The sequence below is a fragment of the Eucalyptus grandis genome, chromosome 8, assembly GCF_016545825.1.
Source record: "Eucalyptus grandis isolate ANBG69807.140 chromosome 8, ASM1654582v1, whole genome shotgun sequence".
Lineage (NCBI taxonomy): Eukaryota > Viridiplantae > Streptophyta > Magnoliopsida > Myrtales > Myrtaceae > Eucalyptus > Eucalyptus grandis.
In genome coordinates this window covers 3,866,066-3,890,079 of record NC_052619.1, presented here as the reverse complement: position 1 = coordinate 3,890,079, position 24,014 = coordinate 3,866,066, and the positions used below count along the sequence as shown (strand labels likewise).

At 38.3% G+C, this 24,014-nt stretch overlaps 1 protein-coding gene across 1 annotated transcript; it reads left to right on the top strand.

Moving 5' to 3' along the window:
- Nucleotides 1–15,204: 15,204 nt before the first annotated feature.
- On the top strand, nt 15,205–23,182 carry LOC104416196 (glutathione gamma-glutamylcysteinyltransferase 2). Its single transcript, XM_010027621.3, has 8 exons — nt 15,205–15,457; nt 15,913–16,069; nt 16,885–17,123; nt 18,594–18,757; nt 19,285–19,336; nt 21,994–22,221; nt 22,328–22,651; nt 22,927–23,182. Exons 1-8 carry the CDS (start codon nt 15,383–15,385, stop codon nt 23,062–23,064), a joined length of 1,377 nt encoding a protein of 458 aa, XP_010025923.2. The 5' UTR covers nt 15,205–15,382; the 3' UTR covers nt 23,065–23,182.
- The last annotated feature ends 832 nt before the right edge of the window (nt 23,183–24,014 follow it).

Below are 24,014 nucleotides of genomic sequence, written 5' to 3'. Positions count from 1 at the left end.
CCGTTGTGCCGGCCAAGCTCGAGCTCAACGATGGAAGACTGAGACGACGGTGAGGTGGTGGTGGGAGACGATTCACAGGATGAAGTTGACAGTGAGTTTGAGTCGAGATGAGGCGTTGTTGTCCCCGGCGGAGTGAGCGGAGGAAGAAGAAGAAAAAAGAAAGAAAAAGAAGGAAGTAAAAATATTAATTGAAAAGAGAGAGAATGCAAGGATTTCTAACAGGATAACCCAAAAGTAACTCGTGTCGGCCATCAAAAATAATATTTCTCCTTTTTTATAGCCAACATTGTCGGGGTTTTGAATCTGATATCAAAGCTACACCTCCACCACCTGATAATATAGGTGGCACTTTCTCAAAAAAAATGGCACTTTATTTTCATTGTGTTCTTGAGTTGTCTCAACATACTAAGGGGTAATCCGGATACTACATTTGTATTTTAAATATGTAGTGAGGAAAATTGTCCTCAGGACAGTCCTAATTTAAACTCTGTTGAACATATTCTCGACATGATAGATAGTAGAGCTCACCTCATCCAAAAGGGACGATTATTATCCCAAGACTCCAAAAGGCGATTTGTCTCCTTAATATCGTGAGGGTGATGGAGCTTGTAACAGAGAGCTTAAGCATGATTATTATTGCCTGTGCTTGAGTTATGCAAACGAAAGACAATAGATGCGTACAAATTCATTATCGAGGCTCAAATTCAGCTCAAGGATTGTAAAATTAGGCTTGAGAATCATCATTTTGATGACTAATGCGATTTCATGTTAAATGATGTCTCTCTATGTATATGTATGTTTGGTGAATTTGCTCGTTCACCTTTTGCATTTGAGTTTCACACCCATGCATTTAGTACTAGAATGCTTTGTTTTCACTTGTGATTTTTCGTTTTTTCTCAAAGCTTGCAATTTATGTACCTTGACCTTTCTCTCTTGAACACATGAAACTTTCTCAATGTATTGACGTTGACACATGTATTCATGACTAATTTTTTCCAAATTTGAACAGTATATAAGATTTTGGTGGGAAAGTAAAAGTTTTCTTTTGACTTTTGATAAGATGCAACAAACAAACCAGTTGTCTAGGAAATATCGCTTGCACATCTTAGAAAATGATTTGCAATTTCTCTAGCTGGAGATGTACAAGTTTCGTTCCTTTCTAGTGTTACTTTAATAGAGATAAACTGGTACAAGTTACTAAGTTAGTGAAGTTCATTAAATTCATATAAGTTTTAAATTTAATAGAAAAAATCCTCGATAAGAAACTCAAATGAGATTTTGTATATTAAAACTATTTCGTACCCTAATGAGAGATTAACTCGATAGTTATACAAAATAACAAAGTTTATTAATTCATATAAGAGTAAGGCATTTATGAAGAATACAAATAATCGGTAAACAGTAATAAAAGCTAATAAATGAATAAAAATCAAAAAATGCTAGTAAATAACTCAAAATAGTTTGTAATTTTATTCAAAAAAAAAATTATAAGTCACTTGATTAAAAATCGGTATATTTGTATGAGCATTGATAAATTTAAGGCGTTGATACAAAAATCAAATAAAAGTTGATAAAAGATGCGAAAAATTGATAATGTACAACTAAGAGTTGGAAATTTCATAAAAGTATCACTAAGTTACCATCAAGCTACCAAAAAACGGTGACCAATATATTTCTTTATCCAAAGTTGCTTACATTTATCGATTCTATCATAAATATATTAGCACCGGAAAATTGCCCATCATATAGCATTTAGTTTGACCTTGGATTGCTTCATTGTCGGGTCGACATTGATCCTCGTTTCTGGGTTTGAATTCCTTGTGGATTCCATATGCTTCATTTTGAAAAAAGACAATGCCAAAACAGGACATGAGGGAAAAAAAGAGGAGAAACGCTACCTTCTCAAAAAGACATCACATCAATAATTGCAACGAAAATGCAACAACATGAAAACATCCAAACCAAGGTTTTGCCAATCCTAAACACCAAACTTTTCCTTGTGCATATCAACAGAACAAATTCCAAAAAAAGGAGGAACATTCATCCAATCAACCCAGAATCAAAAGATACGCTAGTCGATGGCAACCACAAATTCCCCGAAATGAACTGTGCAACCGTGAATGGCTGAGCCTGTGCTGATGTGAGGGAGCCATGGTATGAAGCCCACTTGACTCTTCTGGCGATCAGCGCGCCAGGTCCCGAGTTTCGATACTCGCCGTAGAAAAGCGTCTTCAGGGTGAAATCGCCGGACCACGGAGACCATCCCAGAGGATGGATCGAGCCGTCCAAGAGAGACTGCATCACGACGGTCCGAGAGTACTGTTTCCATGGCCTCCCGAGGAAGGTCGTGGGCTTGGACTCCAGCGGGACCGAATCTGAAGCAGCCCCGATCTTGCAGTCGTGTATCGAGATGCCCGTGTCCTGGTATGGGCTTGTCCGGCCCTGCGCGGTCACGAAGTTAAGCTTGCCTTTTCCATCCAAAATTTGAAACGGGCCGGTTCCTTGTCCCGATCTTGCCGGTTCCAGATTATGGACCCAGAACTAGCCCATATTGGAATCGAACAACCCTAATCCTTCAGTCGTTAGCGTTTTTTGTGCCATTTTCTATTTTATATCTAGTTCTTTTATTACACTGAAAATAAATATAAAAAAAAGGCGTGAGTCACTGTAGACATTCAAAAATTAGCAGCTATAGCCAAAACGCTAAAATATATATTTGATATGGTATAGTTTTAAGTCTGATGACCACATATGTTAATGTTGAGAAAAATCTAATTATGCAAGACCATGATTTGAAAAAAGTAGAACTTGATGTTGATGGGATGAATTTCTTATGTCTTTAATCTAAGGGGAATATATTCCGAAAAATAAAAAATCTATCGAGAATATGTAATCAAGTAGATTCTAGATTCTTTCTCTAAGATAGACAAATGAAAGATCATGACTAAATCTTTATTAACTCTGAATAATATAGTAGGGAAGCATTTCCGCGTAAAGTCTCTTTTTTGACAAGTAAAAGATAGGCAAAAATATATGATAACGCCCAAAAGTCCGGCTTGCCAACCTCAGCCCCACCGGAATGCTCGATGACCAAAGAGTTTTCTAACACCAGATACGGCACAACTAAGTAACGCAACACGAGTTGTTCAGATATTCGCTCAATACATGAATCGAATTTGTAATTCCGTGAAAGACAATTGATTTGTCTAGAGAATCTTATAAAGACTGGACCACATTGGACATCTAGTTTGAACTTCAGAAAGAACAACTTTGTTATATATAGTTGTATGTTAAAATGAGTTAACACAAACACGTATATCGACAAAGTGCATAAAAACCCTCTTTTAACAAAGTATTTCTATAAAAAAATTACCTTTAGGCTAATTAGATGTAAAATTATATTCCAAATCCAAATGAGTGTTCTCGTGAAAGGATTTACAAGTCATTATCATGTCTATCAACTCTTATTTTGCTTCCTTGAAAATGTGAGAAACGAGGAATTGCAATTTGCAAACAAGTATACAAAAAATTCTTTGAAAGCAAATTATAATTAATAGAAAAGATCAATTGCATATCGAATAAAAAAGAGACCTATATTATACTCTACTTAACAGACCATAGAAAACACATTCTTTTATAGTGAAAAATTATGATTGATTATGTTTATCATATTGCGGTAGGATGAGATACGAGAATTACCCGTTTGAGGAAGTGTAAGTTGTCGTCGATCGACTGTCCGGAGAATTGAGCGCTCTGTAAGCAGTGCTCGTATTCAATTTGAGACCAAGTGTCGAATAAAAAAAACGATGCTCTTGCTTGTTCAATAAATGGCTAAGTGTGTTCCTTTTCCCTGTCCATATTAGTTAATTGGCTTTGGTTCAAGTCACTGAGCTCTGCTAGACCAAAGCCGCTAGACCAAAGTCAGCACAAGAAGCATTTTCTCCTCAATGAATTGACCTCCCAAATTATGATTTTTTTTTTGTCTTCCTGCTCTTTGCATTTACATGAGCTTCCACTGGATGGTTCGTCACTTTCTCAAGAAGGTCATATTTTCCTCCCTCTTCAGTTGAAGGAGATTTTGTGCATGATTGACAAATTAAAATTTATGAAGATCCTTCCCCAATTTATTTTCAGTTAAATTTATACAAGGACGATGTCCATGTTTGTAACCACCCGCTAGAAGAAATTTCCTGCGATCGAAGAAGGTTGAGAACACGAAAGCCCTTCAAAGAACCTATTCAGCTTGTCACATTTGCTTAATTGTATCAATGAATAATTAGAAGGGTTAGATATCAACATATCAAATAAGAAATGATTTCGTTGACATTCGAGTATTTAATTCATTGATACTTAATTGCTTGATTAAGATTATGCCTCTTTGAAGAAGATATGGATACAGTGATTATGAAAATATGTTTAGGCTATGTTAGTTTAATGGAAAATGAATAATTAAAAAAAAATCATGAATTTGATTGGTCGTATCATCTGAAATAATTAGTCAATAAAAAATATTCTCATTATTGATAATAATTTATGTTTAACCATTTTCATAGAGACGAAAATATTTTTCATTCATACATTTTTATAAGCGATACAAGTAATTATTTTTAGGAAAATATTTTCCAAACTGTTCATTTTCCATGAAAAAAATGGAATCTTAGATCGAACCTTAAGGCATTGATCTTTCAAGTGCAAAAATTGGAAAAAAGATTTGCTACTTTCTATAAATCCGCCAAGAATATGATGCCTATTTCATGGACCTACAGATCTAAAGACTCTCCCCAACACTTATAAATGTCCGAGACTTTTCACAAAATGCCTCATTTCAAAATAAAAGTATACTCCTTTTATTTCGTGAAAATAAAAAAAATTCTAAAAGTCATCGATTTTATCGTTTTGAATGACTAACCAATAAAAAAATGTTTTTTTATCAATAATAAATTTATCTAAATATTTTTGTGAATTATGAAAATATTTTTCATTCATTTATTCTTCAAAGAGACATAAATAAGTATTATTATTATTAAGAAAATATTTTATAAGGAATTAATTTTTCGTGAAAATAATCAATCTAAGTAAACGTGCCAAGTGGGGTCATTGCCCCTACTATCAATGTCAACTGACTCTGGGAAACAACATGATTTTCTTTCCAAATCAACTTTTGATAGTTTGACCATATGGAAGCGTACTAGCTTGTCCCGTTATTGGAATCTTTCCTTTCTTTCCACCAAAAAAATAGGAAAAAATGAAATATTCTGAGGAAAGTGAAGAACGAAAATTTAGGAGTGAATGTGTAGAGTTATTATTACGTTTGTTTCCAAATCAACTTTTGATAGTTTGACCATGTGGAAGCGCATTTGCTTGTCCCGTTATTGGAATCTTTCCTTTCTTTTCACTAAAAAAATAGGAAAAAAATTAAATATTTTGAGGAAAGTGAAACGAAAATTTAGGAGTGAATGTGTAGTATATGGGGAGTTTTCCTAAGACCTGTTAAAATAGATTATAGGCCAATTTTTAATTCATATTTAATGAAATGGGTTAAAAATTGTAGAGTTATTATTACGTTTGTTTCGTAGAAAATAAATGATTTAGAAAATATTATTTATTGACTAATTATTCCAACAGTAAAAATGATCATTTTTAGGAGAATGTTTTCAAATAATTTATTTTCCGTAAAATAAACAAAACTTTAGACTTAATCCGCCCACCTCTATGACTCTTTCTCTCCTCTCTTTCGCCTTCACTTGATCCTATGCTTTCATGGTCTCACCTCGATTCAGACACGAGATTTCTTAAATCGAGTTAGATATGTAAGTGTTTTCACAATATAGATCAAGTTAATTATAAGGGTCTGAAATTGATATTATTGCAAATAAGGGCTTGAAGTGGATATTATTTTAAATAAGAATTTGAAATGATCATATTAGTCTCAAATGAAGACCCGAACTCACTAGTTATGAAGGGTAATTTTGTCTTTTCAAAAAATTTAAATTTTCTTTTTCTTTATTTTCTCAATCTTTTTTTTTGTAAAAAATAAAAATAAAACTAAAACTTAAAAAAAAAAAAAAAGGAAAACACAGGCGGGGCCCTCGCCTCATCGACGGCGGCGATGGCTGATGAGGTCGTTGACACATGGATGAGCATTGACAACCCTCATCGACCAAGGGTGGGGACCTATTGACCCTTACTATCTCTTAGATCTAGGTGAGGGTTGCCCGCCTTTGCCCCCATTTAGGCGAGGGTCACTAACTATTGCGCTAGCGATGGGGCGGCGATCACAAATGGGAGGGAGCCCTTTCGCCTGTGTTTTTCCATTTTTTTTAAGTTTTAATATAATTAAATTTAAATTGTATTTGGACAAAAAATATGTCTGATTAGTTGGATTTTTTTGCCAACGAGTGAGTTGATTGGATTAGGCCCTTGTTTCAAACAACCATAAACGTTTTAGGTTGTCACGACCTAAATTTCGGGTGCACCACCTAAAATTAGACTAATGGTAGCTCGAGCTCACCCATATCAATTCACGACTTAGGTTTAAATATCTAGCATGCAAAGGGGAGTCACCACTAATCGAATTGTGGTAGGTCGATTAAACACCTAAGTAAAATAATGGGATAATTATTCTACTTCCATGAACCAGAAACTTGGAATACAAGGACTTAGTTACGTTAGATTTCCCTAATGCCCTTCCGGTACCTTTCTCTTTTAATTTTGAAAAAAATATTTTACAGGCAACTTGAATTAATTTTAATTCACTTAACATGTAAGGTGATCATGCAGATGCACAATCCACCAATTTAGCACTCAAGAAAGCAACTAAAAAAAATTCAGGACTTACCTTATAGTAATGAAAGCATCTACAATGTTAAATTATAATTCACATCAACAATCCTAGATATGATTTATAATTAACGCGCAATTTCAATTTTTGTTTTCACTTTATTTAATGAAAATCATGCGATGCATGCTAATAATCTAATATAGCAACATGATCTAAACTATATTACATAATAAGATGCAGTCTATACTAAAAAAATGAAAGCAATTTATTCTAAGGCATTTTTTTTGGTATTTTCCCTGAAATTCGAAATTATAAAAATGTGAAAATTATCTACCTAAATTAAAATATCATCTAATTTGTATTAGGAAGGAATGAGCTTAAGCTAAATCCTAATTTAAACAAGAATGTTATCCTAACTTAGAAATCCCTAACTAAAATGCAATCTATCTAAAAAAATTTATCTAAACTTATAATAAATTAAAAACTAGTATCTAGAACTAAATTACGTGCAATTTTACCCTAAAATGCAATGACGTGCAAAGAATGCCCTCATTCTAGGTTTTCTTTTTTGTTTTTTTAATAAAATTCGAAATTAAAATTGCCAAATAATTAAATGTGCAATTTAAATTAATGAGAAGAAAACATCCTAAATTAATGTTTTTGGTCTTTTTATTTAAGAAATTCAAAATAAATTTCCTATCCTAAACATGCAAAATAACCCCAAAACAAGTGATATCCTAACATGCATTTAATCTAACTCTATTTTTTTTTTGGGTTTTTCCTTTATGGGAGCAATTAAATAAAGGCATAAAGAATAGCATAGCAACAAATCAAGCAACATATCATCCATGTCCATTTAATTTTGGAAATAAATTGACGAATCGTATCTCGCGCATGAGATCGGATTAGCCAATTTTAAACAAAATCACGAATCGTATCTCGAGCGTGAGATCGAATTGGTGATTTTTCCGTGCGATTGCAAGTCGTATTTCGAGCGTGAAATCGGACTGTCATGCACGTTGCGAAAATTAGGAAGATTTCCCTAATTCATAAGAGATCAAGAGATCTCTTGGATATGGCAATAACGAACAAATATTCAAAATAAATCGAGATCCCATGGATTAGGCAATAAAATCTGAGAAAATTGAGTAAATCAAGAATCTCACCTAGCTCTCAATATTGCGTGGATGATGTTTTCCAAATTGGGATGGCGACTTGCAATTGCGCACTGGATGGCAACCTTTGAGCTTAGGGATCACTAGTGAGCCACCAAGTTAGATGCGTACCATGACCTATTCATTAAATCTTGCGCGTTCATACGTCGGTCCTCAACGGTGTGGTCACTTGATTTTGTTTTGATGCTTCGACGTCCGATCCCGTCCCAAACCAAATGGCCGAAAAGTTAGATGTGGGCGGATTCGGAGCAAAGCATCTGCAGGTGAAGTTCAGCCTGGCCCAATTGAGCATGAGCCAATCCCACATTTCCTGACAAATAAGCAGAAAATAACGTATAAGTATCTAGTCCGAGAGGAGGGGGATGTGAGTGTAGAGTAGGCAAAAGTCTAAGAGTGAGTGTAGAGGAGGAAAAAAAAAAAAAAAAAAACGTATAAGTATCTAATTCATTTCAAAAATATTTTGTATTTTGTAACATTCAAGTACTTACGTGCTAATTGTCCTTATTGGTGACGTGAGGGATTTTTTTTTTCTTTCTATGAGTTACTTCTTCTTTTTTCCCAATTGGATTTCACAAATACTTTATGAGGTACATCTCCTAAAAAGATAATGAGTGATGAGAAATTAATTCCAGTTGGCTTTTTGTCTCGCCTAGCTTCACCGGTTCCGAGGGTTATGTCTGCAGTTGGTTTGAGTGGGAAGATGGAATGTTTTGCTTTCGGTGGTGCATTTTGTAGCAGATGCCTCAGCTGTATCTGATTTCTTTTTCTTTTCTTTTTTTGGATTTTTTTTTTTAATGTTCTTTTCCCCCATATCTCTTGGGTTGCGAAATGAAGCCATTATAGAGCCTAACTTTAATTATTATAGATAAAACGCGATTTGGTGATAAAACTTGCTTTTTCAAATATCCCTTTTTGTGAAGATTTGGGAACTTTTGTTTTCTCCTTTTCAATATTTTTGTGAATGTTCTTTGTTAAAGAGATTTGATAAAATCTCTCTGATTTAAAGAATTATGAGAATTTTGTTTTTTATGCATGTCCTCTATTCTATCAGATGAGTCAAAAAAATTAGTTTACTAACTCTTATCTTTCCAAATGAGGAAATAATTAGACTCCTAGTTAGACATGTGCGATGCTGTCATATGCCCTCCCTAAATTGAATCCTGAAGGTTAAGCTCATTGGGTGGCCAAATTTGGACCAAAAAAATTATATTGGCAAGTCGTTGAAGATTTTGGATTAAATTGATCAAATTATAAAGTTTAAGACTAAATTAATATCTACACAACATATTAATAATTTTTTAGTAATTTTTCCTCGAATTCGTACATGTGAAGAAGAAGACTACTCCTTATCAAGCAATTTTACTTCCTTCACTAAGTTTTTATATGTCGCAGATTTTGCTGCGACACGCTTCCTGGGATGCATGGTGTAAATAAATGCTTTTACCCAAACAAGTGACAACTCTCCCCTAACTACCAATTCTATACAGAATACGAACATGAACCTCTTCGTTTGAGGGATCAGATTTGCTCACCGTGTATCCTCCTCGCACATAAAATGCCGATGAAACTCGCCAACTAGAGAACAGAGTAAATTTCATAATACTGCAATATAAAGCTAAATCTAAAAAATAAAGAGGATTCTTTGCTGGCAGATAGAGCAAACCTGTTCTTGAATTTTTCACAGGCATATCGAGGGCTAGAGACACTGCATGACGAGCAGCCAGTTGTGCCTCAGAAAGCTGGCAGTGCGATATTAAAGAGAAACATAAAATTGTCTGAGGGTAATGCAGAATCAATCATCCCAGTGTCGTTAGCATAAGTCAATCATCAATTACTGCAAGCAGACAAATCTGATCATGTATATCTGTCTCCCCCGGTATGGTGGGGAACAATTTACACAGAAAGGCATACTTGAGCAATAATGCTGGGAAGCAATGACAAGAAAGTGAAGATTAACAAAAATCTATCTAGGTGATTTACAAAATTTTATAACAGCTCAACCATGCACTTTACCTGCTTCGTTAGCCAAGCATGTCAAGGGCTGGAGGAACAAACCTATTATGAAGATGACCATATGTATGTTTTGCTATCCCTGATAAATGCGATCGTACCATGAGGTTTGTTTATTGCGTGAAGAAATTTTATCATGCACAATTGCCGCGCGACCGCAGCACAATTGCCGCATGACCACTGACCGTCGCCGCCGACCGCCGCTGTAGGAACCATCAAGGTGGTCCGTGCTGCCAGGCAAAACGGGTTGTTTAGTCAAATTAGGTTCACTCAAAGAAATGATCTTTGTGGTTTCTTTAGATGATTTCTCGCCGTTATCTCTCTTTTGTACCGATGGAGATTAGGAGATGGTACTTAAAATTTGAGGGACGACCATTGAGATCGAATGCGCGAAAGGATCCTAATGCGATTCGGTGCCCGCTTAAATTGGAAATAAGCCAGATGAAGAGGTGAGGAGAATCGTGTAGTACCATCAGACTTCCTTCGTTAAGAAGTACCCGATTTTACACGCAAGTTCGTAGCTAAAATTGATGATATAGACGTTGGTCATTGTATGTGGTACCATTGGCATTGAAGTGGATAATTTTGCAATTACTTAATTTTTTTGAATTTTTGAATTTAAATTATTTTTCTTTTATTTTTTATTTTATCTTATTTTGAGCCACCCTCACTGGCCATTGAGTGAGGGCCTACAAGCCCTTGTCGGTGGCTGGCGAGGATTGCAACCCTTGCCTAAGATATGGTGATTACGTTGGCAACTTTTCTATATTTGGTGGTCATCACGGCCCCACCTGGCAATTTTCTAAGTTTATTGGTAATCACGGCCTCACCTGGCAATTTTCTTATATTGGGTGGTAATCACAGCCCCATCGAGCAATTTTATAGATTTAGTAGCATTACGGACCCACTCAACAATTTTCGATATTTATTGAGATTTAGTGGTATCACGGCCCCATTACATAGCTTTACATGGAAGCCACCAGAGCCAATTAACCACTTGGGTTAAAATTCCTAATCCGTGCATGCATCGTGTAATGTGTAAGTATAATTTCCCAAGTGGTTCTTTTAATTACATTTTATTTAGTTAACAAGTACAGATTTCTCGAGCGACGAACTCGAGACTCTAATCCCTTTATTAAACTATACAGAACAACCATACTCACACAAACTAAAAGAATGATTAAAAAGGACAAAATTTTTGAATGCCAAAAAATGCTGGGGTAGAAAAAATGCCTTTATGATCTTCTTCCTCGTCTATCCGCTTATATATATATATATAAAAGTGATTAAAAAGGACAAATACAAAAAAAAAGCCTTTAAGGTCAAACTAAGCCCCACCAATTTCCAATCTTCACGTACAGAGGGACGCTGCACATAAAGGTGAATCCTTCAGTAAATCTAAATAAGTATGGATTACCTTCAAAAAAGAAGTTGGAGGAATTCTATATTCCAGTGGCCGGTTCCATTTTCTCATGATTCAGAAAACCAACTTCAGGGCGAAACCACGCGCATGTGACATGAACCCAGAGCGGCTCGATATCCGTTGGCTTCAAAGCACCAAAATATAAAAAAGAGAATTCTAAAATTTATAAAACATGCAAAAATTATCTATAGCTAGCGTTGGTCCTACCACATATGGTAGTTAGCATTCACATTAATGATTGATTTTGGATTGAATTGGTCAAATCAAAAGTTTAAAACTGAATTAACCTCTTCAAACTAGCTTTGGCATTTTAACTTCACGGAATGTTAGAAACGTCCTAACAACTTAAGTTAAAATTGAAGTTGTTTTTCTTTATTAAGAAAAAAAGGAGTGAAGACAGGCGTTGACCCATCCACGGGGTGGGATGGCGCCATCCCTCCTTAGTGCAGCCCCAACCCATCCGAAGTCTCTTATGATTGGAATGGTTTGAGTGAAAATGAGAATGCCACAAAGAAGCTACTGCTTGAAGGAGTGGAAGTAATTCTATATTGTCGTAGTTGTAAACTATTTTCTTCTATATGTACACCCACTTATTTAAGAGTGTTCTATTACCCTTAGATAACTTCACCAATTCAAATGTGTGATTCTCATGCAATGATTTAAGCCTTGCACGGCTTCATGTCACTCGTTCTTACATTTTTGAGTCACTGTCTATGCGGTAGGTTATTCGTTGAATAACTCACAAAAAGCCCAATCATCACTAGAGTGTTGGTGACTTATTTGAACTCTTTCACATGCTATTGTTTAATGTAAGAACTAATTGCACAACTTATATGTACTCTATTTGCACTACTTGTCAACTCTATTTCTATTTATGTTTTAATGCGAGCCCTATATTTGTACATACGTGGCCTTGTTAGCAACAGAAAATTTCTAGGCAGAGGAGCAGGTCGTCACGGGCATTGCTGGCGACGAACGTGCGAGCAAGAGTGGCGCAGAACAGTCGGGCTCAAGCAGCAAGACGTCGAGTGAGCAGGAGCGCCGATCGCTGGTCTTTGGAGACGCAATTCGGGGCTGGTCACGGGAGCTGCGGTGACCGATGTGAGCATCGGAATAACAGATTTAAGGGGACTCTCATATTAGCATTTATTTGTTGAAACTAGAGGTGTGCAACCGGATCGGGTATATCCGGAACTGAACTGGCCCACCCAGAAAACAAGCTTGGGAATCGGTTCCCAAAATTCGGAACTAGTTTATACTAATCCGGGAATTGGGTCCGATTGATTACCCATCCAGGAATTTACAGTAATTTGAGATAAAGGGAACAAACCTTTTGCAGCATCAAATGCCATATTGAAATTATCCTGCTCTAATAATTTGCCAAGAATCAGAACTCCATCAAAGCCAGCATTTGAGAGTATTGCGAGTGAAGGTGCCTGGAGAAACCAATCGATCGGAAAATTTAAGACCAAATAAACCTCAAAAGTACACTAGGTGCCCTAGCCGGCGTCTTCGGCTTGGCCACTTCCACCGCCGCTGCAGCAGAGGCGGGGGCAGCCGAAGCCTCGAGTGGCTCGGGCTTGGGCTCGGGCTCGGGCTCATCGCCGACGTCGAGGGAGAAGTAATCCGGCGCGGCGGCATCGGAGGGATCGGAGGGAAGCGGCCAGAGGGAGAACTCGCTCCTGAACACCGAGTAAGGCTCGCGGTCAACGGGCGTAAGCATTTATTGTACTCCTCAATTAATATGTAAAGAAATAACTTGGGAAAAACAAGAACTCATTGGGGATGCAGAGGTGGGGAAAGAAAGCACAACGAGAGATCGAAAGGGAATTTCTCTTTGGCTTCTTGTCTGGGCAATTCATCAAGACCCCCTCAAAGTACGCTGTCAATGGAGCCGATCCATTGAAAAACCTGGCTGCAAACCGGACGCTTGGCCAGATCTATTTTCGGCCACGCATGGTAAGGAGTTCAAATCGCGGTTGGGCCTCAAGTCCCTCGACGAGTTCCTCTCCGGCAAGACCTACATCTCTGGATAAAGCTCGTCTACGAGAAGCCGGCGAAGAAGACGACCGCATCCCCATCTTCATCAGCTTGGAGGACCTCGCCGGAACCATGTATCATCCCACCAAAGGCAGCGTTTGCGGCCGCAGAGACCATGGACGAAGGAGGAGCAATAGTTCATGCAGCCTTCTTCTTGAGGGGCGAAGTGACCTTGTTATATTTTTGAGGTATTTCGGCTCAATATGTGACTAGAACGATGACAGCAGCCCAAAGAACTTTGGCCTTCACTGCGGTTATGACAACCGGGAGCAATGGATAGTAAAATTAAATGGAAATTAACAAATGATATGTTTGTTATAAATGTAGCTGTTTAAAGAAAATTTATCACAAATGCACCGTTTTAGGATTTTTAGTAGTAAAAAGATTAGTTTAAATAGATAGATGCTAGTTTGAGCTTTATTATCAATGATAAGTGTTAAATCTATTTGTGGCAAATCCATTACGGGTCACTGTTGAGATACATGTATGAGTTGTATTAGAAAGTTTCATGATTGATTGAATTTTTTATTTGGTAATGTTTGGCAATTCGCAAAATGAGCGCTATATCAATTCCAAATATGACATTCAGTTGTGTCATCACCCATTTTCAATCAAAGGTTACAGAGCCATTTAGTCCGGATTGGAGGGCATGCCCTATTCATGAAGCGCATTTCTCGACTTCAATGTATCACATGCTCATGCCACGTCACTGCTATTATTAGATCAATCATGGGAACGATTTCTTCAGTATTGTATCTACTATGTCTTAGGTATTGAATTTGGTTTCCAAGAGATGCCCATGGGAGGAGCCACCAAGTTAGATGCGTAACATGACCCTAATATTCAAATCTCTTGGTTAATTTATATTTGTCCGAGTTGCCACTGAAGACCTGATACTTTGACTTTTTTTTTTTTTTGACTTCCCCCAGAGCACTTGACTTTGGGGATTTGCTACAGGTGGAGATATCTTTACGGACAAACGACAAAAAGGAAGGCAACCGGTGGCGGAGAGTCGGAAGTTGCAGAACTGGTCGTCAATGTGACTAAAACTCGTCCAACACCTGCAAAAATAGAAGCACAAAAACGTCGCTGCTAACTCAGTTAGGAGGCAGCGATATCTTCGTCGTCACGACTCACGAGCAAGAGGGATCTTTAACGCTCCTTGGCTCGCAAGAGCCGCAAGGACAACAGGCTTCGTCGTGCCGAGGGGGCTCCCAAGAGGAACAACGTCCTGCTCGTCGCGGGAGTTCGTTGGAGGACTGGAAACTGGACGGTTGGAACCAGCGTGCGGCAGCAACACAGGCACAGCGCCAATCGGGGAGCGAGATGACGCAGGGGCCCAACTCTCCAATCTCGAGCCTTCTCTCTCTCTCCGCTTTCATGTCACACTTCTCTTTTTTATTTGTGGGAGTCACCATGGATAAAGAGAGGACTTCCTTCTTGTCTTTTTCTTGACAATTCTCTCTTCCTCCTCTTTTCTATTACGAAGCCCTCTCTCTCTCGGCAGTTCTCTCTGACACTTTTGATTTTCCCTTCTTCTTCTTTTTAACCAGCCTCTCCCTCGATTTTCTCTCTTATAGGTGAATAACCTGATTTTCATGGATTATTTCACTTCCTTTTTCGGCCCGCACGCAAAAATCTCCTTTCTTATTTTGAGTCAAAAGAATATATTTACTCAATATACGCCCTCACGTGCAATATCCATCCTTAAATTTCCAATATTAAGTAATATATCACTTAACGTATAAATCACATGAATACATGAAATATTTACCAGCAAACGAAAAGCTTCTCCAGAAGACCCGCTTCGAGTTCCTCCCGCGAAAAAGCCGTCGCCTTTCTCTCTTCTTCGTCGTCGAAATCGAATACCCACCTCGCCTTCGATCCGGCGGAGTCGAACTGAAGTTTTGCAGAGCGGCGGCAGGAACGAGGGGGAAGCGAAGCGCGGGGGACATGGCGACGTCGGGTCTTTACCGGCGGGTCCTCCCTTCTCCTCCGGCGATCGATTTCGCCTCCGACGAAGGCAAGGTAATGTTAACTCTTTGACTTGTTCAGTTCCCAACGATGCCGCTGATCAGCGCTTCGACTGTGCCTGAGCTTCGTGTGTCGGCTGCATTGTGTCGGTTTAGTCTCTGTTGGAATTCTAGCCTTGAAGTTTGGAGACGGGAGTCGCTCCGGTCGAGATTATGTGCCGTATGATCGTTTTTGGTTTTGTGGGTCGCGTGCTTTTTGTGAAAAGATTGTGTCTTGTAGAGAAGAATTACCAATTATTTGAAAAAGTTGCTAGCTTTGACGGGCGAATGAAGAAATTGGAGGACTTCCTGAAATAAGATGGGCTTTTGAAAGGGATATAATAATGATGACTCGCGGCTTTGAATCATTCTCGGAACATGCTTAGAGGATGCTATGCTTTCTTTTTGCTGTTCTCATGAATAGTAGTCGTTGAATGAACTTGGTTTAAAATCGTGTTTTGCCATCAACAGAAGCTCTTCATTGAAGCCATCCAAGCTGGGACGATGGAAGGATTTTATACGTTGATCTCTTACTTTCAAACGCAATCAGAGCTTACGTATTGTGGATTGGCTAGCCTCTCGATGGTCTTGAATGCCCTTGCCATTGACCCCGGAAGGACATGGAAAGGTGGGCCTTTTTACAGTTGGACATCTTTTTGAACTCTGTTCGCGTTTGCAAGAGAGTGGCTCTCTTCAATAAGAAAGGAACGCTACATTGTCGAAGCATATAATGCACTTTGACTAAAGGAGCTGTAAAATGTGAATGGAGTATTGGGTTAACGAGATGTGAATGGAGTATTGGGTTAACGAGGAGAATTGAGTGTATGGACTTAAATAGTGTTCAGTTCAACACATACATCTTTTCAAAGTTCTTGGTATTGAGCGGGACCGGACCCCATGATTCTTTTTTATTCTAACATGTATTTCCTTATTACTAAAATATGCTTTGTGGAGGTTGTACTGTCTTGTAGCATGGAATGTTGAGAGCTAACATTGCAGCTTGCATATGAAGTTAGTTGTTAGTAGCTTCATGAATGGAGTTAACTTCCTTGAGGCGTTAGTTGTTGTGAATATGTCTCCATAAAATCTTTTTCTTCTTGGGTTTGTAAAATTTGAGAATTAGATAATTTTTCCGTACAAACGATTGCCTTCTATTAGAGGTGTAAAGTTGTTCATTTGCATGCTTTTGTTTCTTTGACAGCTAAGGACGCGCTTTTGGTTATGTCGTGCTTGGTTGGTTGGTGCATGGAATAGAGAAAGTTTAGGACTTTTATGAGTGGAAGAAACCAATCGAATATTTCTTATTTCAATGGATAAACGCCTTGTAGGATCCAACCTTTCTTTTCTCATTTTTTGAGAAGATCAAGCCTTTGGGACTCTTATAGCAATGTTTTGCGTATGTGTGTGCATTTGTATAATATAAAATTGTTCTTCGAATTGCAGGTCCTTGGAGATGGTATGATGAGTCTATGTTAGGCTGCCCTAAGGAGCTGAAAAAAATTAAAGCTGAAGGCATATCGTTCGGGAACGCAGTACATTGGGCTCGACGTGCTGGAGCTGAAGTTGAAGCATTTCAGACTAGTCAAACCGATGTTGATTTCTTCCGTCAGTCTGTTAAAAAATGTTGTTCTTCAGATAATTGTCACCTGGTCTCATCCTATCACAGAGCTGGTCTTGAACAGGTAGGAAAAACATCGTGCTGATTTGTGTGTGGGGATGGGGCATTGCATCTCTTAAGAGAATTGGTTGATTATTAATTCTTTGCCTTCTAAGGCATAAGGATGGAGCGAAGACTTAAGAATTAAAAGGGTGATGAAGATGGGGCAGATACAACTAGTTTTGCCCCCATTATTGGTCGTTGATCCTTTGAATGATTAAATTCAGACAATGAAGATCAGTGGGAATGCATCTTCGTAGAGAGCAGAACATTGCTAAGGATGCTTTGTGATTTTGGGCATGTGCAAATTGAAGGTTAGGTGACTAGGATTTAAGCAAACTCTTGCTTAGCTAGGTTGATGTAGGAAGATAGTCTGGAATAGTAAGCTAAATTTGGATCAGGCATTGAGAGGAACTTGCAGATAGTAACTCGTAAAGATTGAAGATCTTTGGCATGGCTGAAGCTGCTAAGAATAATAATGGGGTATTCGTAAGCATCAAACCTAAAACTAGAATAGCATAACACCATTCTAAAGCAACAATTTGTTAAAGTTCAATGATATTCAGTCATTCTATTTCTAACTTCCCCATCTGAAGAACACCATATTTATAAACTCCAGTATTATCCTACTCCACAAAGAAATGCAAATCTTGAGAAACCCCCTCATGTAGAATTAATAAACATGTTAAAATCTTTGGCATCTCTAGTATTACAAATAATGATTGCTTGGAGTCTATATGGACTTTGTCTCTGAAGACTGTGAGCCAGTCTCACTGATTCTTTAGTTTATCATAAAAGGGAAAGAGGAGAAGAATCTTATTCCTATTAGGATTTTCAGATTAGCCATGGATTGATGGAGCTGTCCATCTGTAGCGAAGCTTTGTAAAGTAATTGTTTTGTCTACCACCGATTTATCTCGTCTCTTGTGAGTTACATAGTTTTCACCCGGGTGGAAAAAACTTGTCCTTGGCAACATTTCAGAGGGGGGCTTCGCTGAGTAGAGACTTTGGAAGTTTCTGGAGTTCATTTGTTTGTTGGAGGCATTATAGCTAGTGTCAAATTTAGAACAGAAAACTTGCGCTCTGGTATGGAATGATTATCTATGTGACTTATGTCAGCATTTACAAGAATTGGTCATCAGAAAAATCTTGTAGGCCACATCTTAAGTCCAAGTCCCTTCTTTGATTAGTTTCTGTTCATATTTCACAGCGGATATCCTGGGTAGTTTTTTTTTTTAAAGTAAAAGCGTACTAATGAGCATCAATGCCTCCCAATTACAGCATAGGAGTTAAATAATAGATAAGAAGTTCAAAAGCGACTCAGTTTCCAAATGCATATTCTGAGCATTGTATTTATTTCACAGGAAATGTACCTTGAATTGTGGTTTAATGAGAGGATGTTATCTTGATTGTTTTTTGTCACATCAGCCAATGCTTAGTTTTTAATGAAAAAATGATGCGTAAGTTGATGACAGCATAAAAGACTTTGTTTGCAGACAGGAGCTGGCCATTTTTCACCTATTGGTGGTTATCATGCGGGAAGGGACATGGTACTGATATTGGATGTTGCACGTTTCAAGTATCGCCCTCATTGGGTTCCAGATACCCTCCTCTGGGAAGCCATGGATACTGTTAACAAGACAACTGGACAAAGAAGAGGGTATGTGAAATATTTGACATGGTGTAATGTCATTTGTTCAGTGGAGCAGAACTTGTCTCTTCAGAGGGTTATTGACAATATAACATGGGTTTTGTAGGTATTTGAACATGTCTATGCATTTGCATTTGTTAACCTAAACAGTCTTAGGTTCCAAGGTTTCATGCTGCAAAGATACATTGAAAAAGTCAATAATAAGTAGCATACCTGATGCTTTCTCATGGCCTATTAGAAGTTGAGGGAACTTTTGTGAGATCCTTGCAATCTAGGTCTAGTGTCGTTTATATGTTCCTCAATAACTTGAAAGAACCAAACTAGTTTTGCTTTTACAAGTTAGAAATGGAATTTAGTTTGAACTGTTCTAGCATGAGTTATATAGACAAGAGTTTATGTAACTGGCTTCTTATGCCTAAACCTGCAAATCATATAGACAGTAAATTCCAGAATGTCAAAGACCAAGAATATGTATAATATACACCTCCAGCCTAGTAAGTTTGTCATCTGAAGTCCAATTATTTTATTTTACCCAGGTTCATGCTTATATCCAAGCCAAAGAGGGACGCTGGGCTGCTTTATACCCTGGTATGGACAATGTCATGTTAATCTATAAGCATTGTTAATCAATAAATGCAGTGCAGTAATGTAATATGTGCTATAATCGCATAACTTGTATTTATTTTTGTTTCTCTTTTTTCGAAATTGATTTTTTCAGTCTCATTTTTTTGAAAATTTTTAGCTCTGTTTCAGCAGTTACTGTGATATAGATGCCTTCATTACAATACTGAAGAGCTCAATATGTTAATTTAAGATTTATATGTAAAGGAGCCAATCATGGTAAAATTGGTGGCTTTGACACACTATGAGCACCGACTTGTGTGTCGCTGATATGTCATCAGAGTGCTGGTGCTGATATCTGTATTCATCCTGTTTCCGGATCCAATTATTTTCCTCCCTGCTGCTACAAACTAAATCTTGCTGGGCTCTAGGGGTGAGCGCGGTACCCGGTAGAACCGGGACCCGGAGAACTGCACCGGAGGGTCCGGTTCGGTTCCTAATTCTAAGGGGACCGGTTCCGGTTCCGGTTCTGCCCTCTGTTCTCACTGTCTCACTCTCACGAGTTCTCTTTTCGCCCTCTGCTCGACGCCACCAAGTAGCATCCCCGCCGCGCCTCGCCTGTAGCCCGCACCGACGTCGCTCCTGCTCCGCCCGCTGCTGCCTTCGCCGCGCCTCGACTGCAGCCCGCGACGCCGGTGCTCTGCCTTCGCCGTGCCCCGACGTCACTCCTGCTCCGCCCGCTGCTGCCTTCGCCACGCCTCGCCTGCAGCCCGCGACGCTGCTGCTCTGCCTTCGCCGTGCCCCAAAGTCGCGCCCAAAGCTGTGCCCCGAAGCCCGCGACGCCGCAGCTCTGCCTTCGCCGTGCCCCGAAGCCCGCGACGCTGCAGCTCTGCCTTAGCCGTGCCTTGAAGCCCGCGACGCCGTAGCTCTGCCTTCGCCGTACCCCGAAGCCGATGACCCGCAGCGCCCTCGCTCTGCTCCGAGCTTACTTGGTTGCACTTTACTGGATAAGTGCAGAGAAGAAGCCCCCATTTTGCTGTCTCTTTTGTTTCTTTAACCTGATGGCCAATATATGATGTTTTCTTATAATTCTGAAAATTTTAGGGGCAAATGTGAACAATCCGCAAAGTTGCGCGGAGTTTCATGTAACACAAATGATCTCCAAATTTTGATTCAATTGCAACGTGAACCCTGAATTTTTATTTGTCTAATGTGACCATTAAACTTTACTTTAATGTGTTGTGTGATATCTAAACTTTTTGTATATGTATTCTAGTAATTTAAGTTTAAGGATAATATTTAATATTTTTACATAGTGCAAGAATTAGATCGAATATGTATAAAAAGTTTAGGAACTCAAAAATTTAGCGATGAATTGAATATTAAGTTAAAGCTCAGGCATTATATTAAATAAATTAAAAACTTATAAGTCATATTCTAAATTAGGTCAAAATTCAGGGACTATTCGTGAAATTTTCCTAAAATAGTTTGAAGTGATGGAAAACGCATAGAAACTTCTTCAGCAAGCGAGAATTCTTCGTACAAATTTCGATTCTCCCGGGAAAGTAGTTGAGAGCAGTCTCTCTTTCAGTCTTTGTGTATTTGTGTACCGCGTGTTCGGACTTGGAGAGATGACTTATACATATCTCATCTCCAATTGAAGGGATTTTTTTCTTCCAACTTCTAGAAAGTGTACGTATATGCATTGGCCTTATCCTGAAACAATGATATTTTTTTTCAAAATTTCTGCGTAACTTCAATGTCTTGAATATCAACATTGGTATTGGATATACGAGTTTGTGCAGACCAACAAAACGAGTAAAAATTAGCACGACAAATGGCATCGCTTAAACTTGCAGGTTGCCTGTAAAGTCTCGAAAAGTTTGACTTTGACAGAATTAATGGACTTCATAGTTAGTAGCACTGATCTGTGATTATGTATTTTCTTTCTAGTAGTGATCAAATGCACCCATAACTGCCGATCATATCACTGACATGATCTCAAGTAATTTCCTGGTTCCAGTAAGATTTAGGACTGACAATTATTTTATGTTATCATGAATGTTAATCATGTCGATATAAGTAGTACAAAATTTTGCCAATGTGATGAAACATTGGGTTTTATAGTGAAGAGTTAAAATATTTCAAGTAAAGTTGTGTCGACTAAGATTGATTGTCTTCATATCGTGTTAGGTTTGGGTTTCTTTGGTAACTTCTCTTTATTCATCTTGAGAACAACTCAGTTTCTTGTATGACCCATCACACACATTATTAGATGACAGTTAGTAGGCTCTTGTGGCACGTCGTTTGTATTTATTTGTCGCTCCACGGAAAATTATTAGTCCCTGAACTTTAGATTGTAAATATTACTTCAATGTAAAAAGTTCCCTTTTTAGTGAAGTTCCTGACTGCAGACATAGGGAATACTTATCACTGTAGATTCAAGGAGGACAAAAGGTCAGGGGAACAGATCAAGAAGTACTAGTTTAAACGAAGGGAAATATAATCAGCACTTCTTTAGTTCCCCTTGTGCTATGCACACCCTCATTTGTAATTTAAACAACTGGCGCAAGATATACTGTGCCTTTCTGCTCTCGTTTGCTAATTGGATTTTTTTTGTTCCATGTCTTTAATGCATTTTACTGGTTTTGTAAGTTGAACATTTAATTTTAAAATATATGCAGGGCCGCAAAAATGAAAGTTGGCTTGGTGTTGTAAAGTACTTAATGGATGACGTTCCTCATCTGTTGAAGTCCAAGGATGTGAAAGATATCAATGGCATTCTCAGTATTCTTTTGGCATCACCCCCGTCTGGTTTCGAGAAATTTATCCAGTCGGTTGCTGAAGTTAAGAGGGAACAGGAGTGTGGTATAGGGATAAGCGAAGAAGAAAAACAAAGACTTGCGAGCAGGGTATGGTGCAGCATGTTCATATCCTTTTGTTGTTTTGTGAGCTTGAAATGGACTCTTGTTCGTCTAAGCAGACACTGACCAAGAGTCTGTTCTTTTTCTTTTGCAGGAAGAGCTGTTAAAGCAAGTTCGGGATACTGGTTTTTTCGAGTACGTAGTTAATTTTTTGCCTTCAACTTCATGCTGCAGCAGAGTTCCGGTTTTTGGTGGCAGTGAAAATCTGGATGAAATTGCAGCCAGCGTCTGTAGTCATGGGGCAGAACCTGATCCCAATAACTGTACTAGCACTCGACCGGTTGGAAGTAATATCTTAACTGTACTTCTGTTGATGTTGCCACCTGAAACCTGGTGCGGTATCAAAGATGAGAAACTTCGGGAGGAAGTACGGAGCCTTGTTTCAACGGATAAGCTTCCTGCCATGCTTCAAAGAGAGGTATTGACATCTCTTTTCAGAAATGTTAACTGTAACGTCATTGGCCGTTTTTGCTTTTGTTTTATTGCCAACAGAGTGTCTTTTGAAGAAGAGCTCCTTTTCATTTCTTCATGAATAAGACTTTAACTTCACACTTTTTTCTGCTCTATTTTGCTTGCTTTTTTTTCTTCTTGGGTGGGCTAGGGCTTGAACCGATATGTCTCAGATCATTATGTGCTCCTAGTTCTGCTAGTTGATAGGGGTGGACGAGTACTAATCAAGCCTTACCATGGCAGGTGTTGCACTTGCGAAGACAGCTTTACAATCTGAAGAAGCATGAAGAGAACATGGCAAAGAGGAAATCTGCCATTGCTCAGAAGAAATCTGCATTTTCTCTAAAACTTTCTAGAAACTTCAAGATTGATATTGTCTAGAATTGTTGAGAATGGAGGTTGCTAAATGAATCTAGAAGATTCACGTGGGAAAGCAAGCAAGTAGAAATCTCTAGAAGAAGAATGGATAAACTACAATCTAGAATTTCCTAGAATAAGCCTAAGTGGACAACATTCCACATAAATCTAGAATGTTGTATTTAGTCCCTATAAATAGGAAAGGAAAGAGGGGGGAGCGTAGCAAAACAACAAATGTTAGAAGAGTAAGAGGAGCATGAGATAATACTCCATATCTTGAAGCTCCTCCACCAATGCTTCCTTCAACTATTGTAAAATTATTTTATTCAACTAATGAAACTATTTCTCATATCCCATGTTTTTTGTCTTTCAATTATCCTAGCTCATCTCTTGTCCATTATCTATAAAATATATCATACACTTGCACACAACATCACTAATCAAAAACTATACTAATACCAAAACCATGCACGCACACATCCAAAAAATTTTAACATGGTATCAAAGCCACGTCTTTGGTTGGTGTTGGGCGTTTGTCATGACCATCCTCAACTAAAAAGGCCAGAGCCCAAGCGAGAGTTAAGAGAGCTAGAGCCGGAGCCAGAGCTAGAATCAAAGCCAGAGGTAGAGCCAGAGCCTACGAGAGCCAGAGCCAGAGCCAGAGCCCGAGCTAACAACTACAGCTAGCATTTTGATGGCCAAGGCATATGGGACATCGTTGAACAAAAGACATGCACATTCAAAGGCAAGTGCAACTGTTTCGACAAGAGAATGCAAGGGATCGTGTAATGAAGACGGAATAAAAGACATGTGAAAAATTACAATAAAAATTTCAAGGTATGTCCAAAACTTTACAACACAAGTCTGGACTATCCTGAAAATGGATCAAAGGGAAGTGTTGGAAATTGTGATCCATTTTCTTTAAAACTTTCTAGAAACTTCAAGGTTGATATTGTCTAGAATTGTTGAGAATG

What these genes read in the sequence shown, in the direction of transcription:
- LOC104416196 (XM_010027621.3), top strand. Translation starts at nt 15,383, where the DNA reads ATGGCGACGTCGGGTCTTTACCGGCGGGTCCTCCCTTCTCCTCCGGCG. An exon ending in ACAACTGGACAAAGAAGAGG is followed by an intron (nt 18,758 to 19,284) that starts GTATGTGAAATA and finishes TATTTTACCCAG; the next exon opens with GTTCATGCTTATATCCAAGC. An exon ending in AACAAAGACTTGCGAGCAGG is followed by an intron (nt 22,222 to 22,327) that starts GTATGGTGCAGC and finishes TTTCTTTTGCAG; the next exon opens with GAAGAGCTGTTAAAGCAAGT.